This window comes from Marmota marmota, unplaced genomic scaffold (genome assembly GCF_001458135.2).
Source record: "Marmota marmota marmota unplaced genomic scaffold, marMar, whole genome shotgun sequence".
Classification (NCBI taxonomy): domain Eukaryota; kingdom Metazoa; phylum Chordata; class Mammalia; order Rodentia; family Sciuridae; genus Marmota; species Marmota marmota.
This window is the reverse complement of record NW_025999925.1, coordinates 1,146,838-1,155,080: the sequence shown is the minus strand read 5'-3', so window position 1 is coordinate 1,155,080 and position 8,243 is coordinate 1,146,838. Positions and strand designations below refer to the sequence as shown.

General features: G+C 40.0%; 1 protein-coding gene and 1 pseudogene across 1 annotated transcript in view; both read left to right on the top strand.

The window, feature by feature from the left end:
- The first annotated feature begins 2,363 nt into the window (after positions 1–2,363).
- LOC107152352 lies at positions 2,364–5,365 on the top strand (annotated as a pseudogene).
- A 130-nt stretch (positions 5,366–5,495) lies between these two features.
- The window catches only part of Ankdd1b (ankyrin repeat and death domain containing 1B), a 67,679-nt gene continuing 64,931 nt past the window's right edge, over positions 5,496–8,243 (top strand). Inside the window, exon 1 of the mRNA XM_048800119.1 lies at positions 5,496–7,311. Within this exon, the coding sequence (XP_048656076.1) occupies positions 7,119–7,311 (193 nt within the window). The 5' untranslated portion in view covers positions 5,496–7,118. The remainder of the gene's footprint in view (positions 7,312–8,243) is intronic.

The window sequence follows — 8,243 nt, the reverse complement described above, 5'->3', positions numbered from 1 at the left end:
TTAGAGTTTAAGAAGGAAATTTGGCATTAAGTATGTTTATGTAAAAGGGCTGGAAGTTAGTCAACGGGGTACAGCAATTAATAGGAGACACTTTTATTGCCCTCATTTTAAAATGTCTATTTGAAACTAGTTATCTTTTAACTCATCCCCTTATTTCCATCTCTACCTCTGTCAGTCCCAAAGCTATTACTGAATTCTAACCTGTAGTTTCATTTAGAAGTATCCAGTTCTTTCTGTTGTTTTTGTCAAACCCTTGTTATTCATTTCTCAGTTTTTCCTTCTCCATGATATGCACTTTTTTATAGATTAGCAGTAAAAAATGTTTTTATAATATCATTTGAGTTTTTTATGACTTTAATTTTATTCAGTGCCTCACGCATGCTAGGCAAATGCTCTACCACTGAGCTACAACCGCAGGCCTTCACTTGAGTTTTAAAAAATTGAAAATATCTCAGGAGAAGGAGCTCCCCACCCCTGAGAGAAAAGGGGAGTGAGTGATTTTTAGTATATGATTATTTCTGTGATATAAATACTCCCACATTGACAGATCCTATCACAAGCTATATGATGTTAACCAGCTCACTACAGTCCTCCAAGTTTAACCATCAACTCTTACAAACCAATATAAGCTACCTTCCCATGTATCACTGTTCATGATGCACTCCAAATACTGGGTTGGTATTCAGGGCCAGTCAGTCACTCTGCATAGCTTGTAGTTTCCTGAATAGGCCAAGCCATTTTTTCCTTTGACTCTTCTCTGCTCCTTCTGCCCAGACTGTGCTTCCTGAATACTCTTTTCCCATGCCACCATGTACAACACCCCATCTTTCAACTCAGCCCAAGGGCCTCCTTCACAATAGTGTCTCTTATCCTCTGAAAAATCTCATCAGTCACCTCTCTGTGTTCCCATTTTCATTTTCTCTTTATGAAGACCCCGAAACATTCTTTGTTGTGGTTTTCTATATAGGTCTCTTCCTACCACAGGCCCATCTTTCATTTATTTATGAAATTCAGGTATGAATTATGTAGCCTGGCACAAAATAAATGTCAACAATCACAAATGAATGAATAGTGGCACCTATTACTACCTGATTTTCTCTGGGAAAATAGGGTGGTGGTTGACTTAAGTAGCTGCATTCAAACTGCACCCTAAGGGACAGACATTCCAGAAAGACATAATTGCATTATTTTACCTGTTATTATATAATGCCTGTTTTTATAAATGTTTTACTACTATATCCTTTTAGGGTGTCTTGAGAGATTCTAAACAAGGGCTCAATTATGATTATTAAGCTAGGGCTAAAAAAAAGTTGTTTTTGAGAAAATACTCCAGTTGGAAAACTATACCTGCAGCTGGTGGCTGAATTTTTTTTTAAAGTAATATTCCATTTTGAATAACTGATATATATGAACATGCTTAGTGCTGGTAGGATTTTAATGAACTTCACAGTGGTGGTTTATTTCCCTAGAGTAAAAACTGTTCTTTCTTATATAATTAAGGAATACTCACTTTTGCTTTGTAATAAATAACTGAATTATAAGTTAAAGAAACCCTGAAATGATTTTAAATATGGTGAATAGTACTGAAAACAATTTCATTTATTAAATAAACCATAATACTGAGCTGTTCCCCTTACAAGTGTGAAGCTAATTATGACAGTTTTCAATTAATAACTGATACAGTCAGTAGAAAGTTGAGGGAGATAGAGAATCTAGAGGCAGATGATAGCAACCCTTCTAGCCTCAGTCTCTAGACTATTTATTATCTAATAATAAATAATAATTTATTATTATTTCACAATCTTATCACACACATGCACAAAGAGGCAGGGTGCAGAGGTAGGGGAGGGGGAGAGAGCCCTAAATCAGAGACAAAAAATGGTGGGTCAGTTCTGGGGTCAAATCTACTTCTGTTTAATGAGAGCTAAAAAATTTTTCACTCCTAGAACATGCTACACTTCCAATTTGGCCAATGTTTCATTTTCTTTTTTTATAATCCATTCATCAGACATACTGCTTAGGAGCTAGGGATTCCGGGCAGAAATCTTGGTTTCCCTTCAGTGTTTCTACTTTTCTGTCATATTATTAGAGCTTTTCTCCCTGCTGTGAGTCTTGGCTGGATTTCCTCCTGATTCCAGGGCAAGAAGGGAAGGATGGAGGGTGTAGGACACAAAATATACAGGGGAAGAATCCAGGAGAGGCAGAGATCCAAAGGCTTCTGTTTTTGGAGGGAACCAGATTGTGTGGGACCTGGTGACCACCTTGAGGCTGCACAAGGGTGCACCTGGAAGCAACCTAGAACACATGGGTTCTCAAAGAGACCGGCTGTCCTTGGATCTTAGAAAACTTGAAATCTGCCAAAAATGGAAAACTTTGAGCCTAAGAACAAGGTGTGTGCTTGACCCCTGATATCAGTGGACTCCAAAAAAGGTAAGTCATCTGGCAAAAATGTTACTTTGCCTACTGTGTTCAAGTCTCCAATTTGGCTAGATACTGTGTACTTTGTTCACATCAACTTGTGTAAAAACAACAGACAGCCCTATACTGTCAGTGAACTAGCAGGTCATCAGACCAGTGTTGAGTCTTGGGGTTCTGACAGAACTATGACTCAAATTCCCAGAGTTTGAGGAGGCAGGACTTACCATTCTGGCCATGGTGCCTTTGGAAACATATACAGAGGAGGCCTCATGTTTGAACCAACCAAAACTCGGCTTTATCAGCACAGTAGAGTGAACACAAGAGTGATATGCCATCTCCTCTGCCTTGGCTGCCTCAGCCTTACCAGCTCTGGTTGTATCTAAAGGTCATCAAGTTGAGGAAGTTCCTGGACTTTCTTTGGTAGTTGAAGATAAAATTAAAGGTTACAGGGGCTGGGATTGTGGCTCAGTGGTAGAGCGCTCCCCTAGCATGGGCGGGACCCGGGGTTCTATCCTCAGCACCACATAAAAACAAAGGCATTGTGTTGTGTCCATCTACACCTAAAAAATTAAAAAAAAAAATTAAAGGTTACAAGTAGATCAAGGAGGCTGTTCTTCTTAAAGTCTGGAATAATTTAAGGAAGTTCTATGCCTCTCAGCCAGTGAGAGCTGCCAATGGCAAAATGAGAAACCATCACCATATTTAGCGCAGGAGGCCCTGTATCACCTGTAATGCAGACAGTGCTATCTATCATCAAGGCCTTCAGAAACATTCCTGCAATTATTCTACTCAATATAAGCAAACTGAACATTTTGAAACTTGCTCCTGGTGGGTATGTGGGACGTTTCTGCATTTGGATCAAAAGTGTTTTTGGAAGTTAGACATAACCGTATGGCACTTGGCATAAGGCTGCTTCCCTCAAGAGTAAGTATAACCTCCCTTTGTACAACATGATCAATACAGACGTTAGCAGAATCTTGGAAAGTCCAAAGGTCCAAACAGCCCTCAGGGCACAATATTAAGACCATTCACCACAGAGTCCTGAAAATGAATCCATTGAAAAACCTGAGGATCAAGTTGTAACTAAACCCACAAGCAAAGACCAGGCGCTGGAACACCATTCTTGCCATGCCAAGAATCACAAACTTGAGGTGGATAAAGCAGCAGCAGCCAAGTGAAATGAGAAGGGAACTGTGGTAAAGAAACAAGGAAAGAAGGCTGCTAGTATTAAGCAGAAGCAGCCTGTGGGGAAATGGCTGCACCTACAAGAAACCAACAGCCAAAAATAAACCTGTCTCAGAAGAAAAGAAGCCTGTGTGTTAACTCCTAAAAAATCTGTTTCATTCCTTGAAATGAAATGATTTTGAATAGCTTATTTTGAATAGAGCTGATCAGAGAGGCAGTGACAATACAAATAAAAAAAAAAAAAGGAAGAGAACTTTAGCTAAGCACAGGATCACCCAGAAGAGACAAATGTATTTCATTAATTCTCTATTTTAGAAATCACTAAGAAAGAATAATATCTAAAATAATATCCAAGACAGTGAGTTCTATAGGTTACAACTGCATAAATATGGGAAACCAAAGCTTGTATGTTCACAACAAGAATAAAATAGAAATAAATTCTCTATGATGAAAGGCAGCAAAGCAACCTGCATGCTCAACCTTGGCCTTGGCCTTGGTAGGCAGGACTCCCCCTGAGAATGTTAACTACAAACCAGTAACATAAAAGCTTGTAGTCTGGATTCACACAGATGGTGTGATGCAAAAGTGCTCAAGTAGGGAATTTAAAGTGATCTCAGATTGATACTGTTCCTTGTATCTAACAGAAGCAAATGCACTTCCTCTTAGGAAGAACCCAAATTCAATCCAGGCAGTTTTAATATCTCAATTAAAGAGATGTTAAAATATGCAAATTGGGTGTTTCAGAATTAATGAAAATTATCTCATACTCTTGCAACACACAACCCTATAGGCCAGGTACAGCCATGTAACCTGAATGTTAGCCAGGGGTATAAAGGAAGTATCTGTGAGTGATACTTCTGAGAACTTCCATTCTGTTGCAGCTGTGACATCCTTGTGGCCTCTTCTTCCTGTTTCTTTCCTGTTACCTGGAAGCAGATGCTTCTTATACCTGAGCTGGGGGTTGCACCTGGGGATGATGAACTAATGGGTTGTTGGGTATGGTTCCTGAGGACTTTCTAGAACAGAGACATCAGTACAGGCCTGTGGCTTCTAAACTTGCATGAGATGCCTTGTTTAAGGTATAGATATTTGGGTTTTCCTGGTGGTTGTAGCTGAATCCTAGATGATGTAGGACACAAAGATTATAAGGGGTCTCTGTCCACAGGAATGAAGAGTCACCACGTGACAGTTTCCAGCCTATGTAGGAAGGGCTATATTTGATGGATATATAAAGTGGGAATCTAGGAAGAAATCACGACAGGAGAGAAGAAAAAGAAATCAAGGCAGGTGTTTTTAAGGATAAAGAATCCTTGAACAGGGCCTGAACTTAAAGGTTTACTTCAAAATTGAACACATTTCCTTACTGTAGGCTTCTTCCTTTGTTGATAGGTTACCACTTACCTGAATAAATTATTCATAATTATTCATATTTATTTAACAAATAAATCTCAGACAAATATATATATATATATCAGACCTGGTACTACTCTAGGCACCTGGAGATATAGTTGGGGGAAAAATTAACAAAAATCATACCTTCATGAAGCCTACTTTCTAGTTGGGGTCAGACACTAACAAATACTGGCTATCATTTCAGTGACAAGTACAATACAGGAAAGAGATAAGTGTAAGGGAATGGAGAGTGAAGGCAAGGGATACTGTTTAGAATATTTTAAAATAGGGTGATCAGACAAGGCTCCTCTGAAGAAGTAACATTTAACCTGAAATCTGAGACCATAATCATATGAATGGCCAAACAATTTTTTAAAACTCAGAAGTGGGGTTGGGGGAAAAAAGGCAGAGAGAAATGGAAGCTGAATAGCTCTTCAGCAGGAATCACTGAAATAGCAGCAAGAATGAGAAAGAGTTGTAGGGCCAGAAATCAGAGACACATGGGGTGATATCTCTTATGAATTAGCATAACTTAGAATTAATCTTCTGGTTGGAAACTAATTTGCTATTTGAAACAGGAAGGGAAATATTCACAATATAATTCCTAGCTTTTCATGTAGCCCAAGCTCTCAGGAATATTAAGAAAATGAAGTTCAACCAAGGCTATAATTTACACAATGCATAGCCTTGGGGTTTTTGTCTCCTCTGCTAAAGTAGTTCATATCACAGTACTTCTATAAGGCATAAAGAAAAAGATGATGATGCATTTTCTCCAGTCATTGATAAGAGGGTATTAGCAAAATTAAACTGCTTGGTTTAGAATTAGAAAGCAATTTGCATGCCATGAATTATTTGGATAGCACAATTCAGATCTTTGTGTACTTGGCTGTTCAATTTCCATTGGTAGTCTTTTGGCACTGTTTCCATTGTCATTCTTTATTTATAGTGTATATTTTCTTCTGATTTTTAGAAATTGAATTGTAAGCATACTATATATACATATAATTTTGTGTTCGATTCTTTCATTTACATATTGTACATATTTTTCATCTTGGTACAATCTGGTATTTCTGTATAATAGTCAAGTCAGTGTATTTGCTATTGTCTTGATAGTATCCCATTTATAAACATGAGGCCTATTTAATTAATTTTTATTTTTTGAATATCAATTGAACTCATGGGTACACTCTATCACTAAGCTGAATCCCACCTCTTTTTATGTTCTCTTTTGAGGCAGGGTCTCACTAAATTGCCCAGGCTGGTCTTGAACTTGAAGATCCTCCTAGCCTCAGCCTCCAAGCAACTGGGATTTTTGTCAGGTGCCACCATGACTAGATCATTTCACTCTTTTTTAAAAAAGAAACTTGGAAGTTATAGGCAGTGTTCTGAATACAATAATATTCTGCCACAGTTTTCTTTTTTCAATGATGAGGAAATATTGTTTTGAATCTAATGTTTCAAATTTGATGCACTATAATTTGAAAGGAAAATAAGTTTGAAACGACCATTGAAATGATAAATTTATATTGAAATGAAAGGTCTCATTAATTCGTAAGAATACAAAATAAATGAAAAGCAAATTACCTCTCACTTTTGAAGTTTATTTGGGGGATCAGAATTTCTTTGATCAGTCTCTGTATTATTTCATTTTTTCAAAAGAATGAACCAAGAAAGATGATAATTGCGTGATGATTAAATGAGAAATTAAAAGTCATGGTTTTTTTATTCCAAAGAAAATTTTGAAAGCCTATTTAGGAATTATTTGATATTGAAGTTCCCGTAGTGTTAGTTATAAATGGAACCTCGAGATTTCTCAAAATTGTACAAAGAATTAGTGGAGTCTAAAGGGGGAGTTGATTATATCTGTGGATTTCTTGGGATGTTTCATTTCAGGCAGACCCAAACCACAGCACCACGCGTGCCACACCTGGAGGCGGATTCTCCAGCCCTGCCCTGCTGAGCCCAGCCCTGCCCTGTCTTGGGCAGGACTGGAGAACCTGGAGCTTGTGGCCGGCGAAGGGCCCCAACAGGGAGCGGACTCGGTCCAGCGTTCCCGCCCTGGCGGACCTCCGCAAGCAGCCGGGGTCAGGCTCGGGCTGGGCTCAGCAGGCTCCCGGGAAGCCATGAACCCCTCCTGGCGCGCCGCGGACAGTGGGGCCGCTGCCAGGCGGCTGCTCCTCAGGGCTGCGACGGCAGCAAAGGGGCTTCGGGAAGATCTGAGGGGCGCGGCCGCTCGGCCTTGGAAGGGCCTGTCCCGGACCCCGAAGCAGGAAGGACCTCGAGAGGAGGAGGTGGAGGCTGCAGGACACGAGTTCCGTAAGTCCTGGGACAAGGTCTCATGTGGTGCAGACCCTCCTGATGGCCAGTGGGGTGGTCTGCAGCCAAAAGACTTGAGAGCATACCCAGTGCAGCGGCCCTGAGGCGAGAAGCAAGCCCGTGCGGGGATTTCAGCCTTAAAAGACTCTCAAGTCCATCCTCCAACACTGAGCCCCTTGCTGGCTGGTTTTCAGCTTTGGAATCCTACCCCACCCAAGTTTTGAGTCACAGTTCCCCACCCTCATGGTGGGTGGTAGGAAAGTATTACTTTCCAATTTAAGGAGAAGCCTATTTAAAGAAATGATTAAGCCCTTTTGCAAATAAGAGTTTCATGTTATCTTATATCCTGACTTAGGCACTGATTTCTGTGTGACCTAAGTCACTTAATCTTCTTGCACTTAAGTTTTTAAAGCATGGAGCAGATTATCTTTGCCTTGAGAATAACATATAGCATAAATTGAGGCACACTTTTGAAGAGTCTTCAGAAGTTAAAAGTGATTTGAGTCTGTTAACAAGAGCACACCACATACTGGCGGGGATGGCCTCATTTCCTAAAGGCCAGCCTTGGAAGCTCTGTGCCAATTCCTTAATATAATATGCAAGTAGTTCATTCATTCAATCATTTATTCTAGAAATATTTTCGAGGGCCTACTATTTGCTAGACATGTTCTAGATGTGGGAATGCAGAGAACAAGACAACCCCTCACTGGGCGTGGTGATGCTCACCTATAATCCCAGCAGCTCTGGAGGCTGAGACAAGATCAGGAGTTCAAAGCCAGCCTCTGCAATGCCAAGGCCCAAAGCAATGGCAAGGTCTCACTAATGAGCTCCTGTCTCTAAATGAAATACAAAATAGGGCTGGGGATGTGGCTCAGTGGTCTAGTGCCCCTGAGTTCAATCTCCGGTACCAAAAAAAAAAAAAAAAAAAAAAA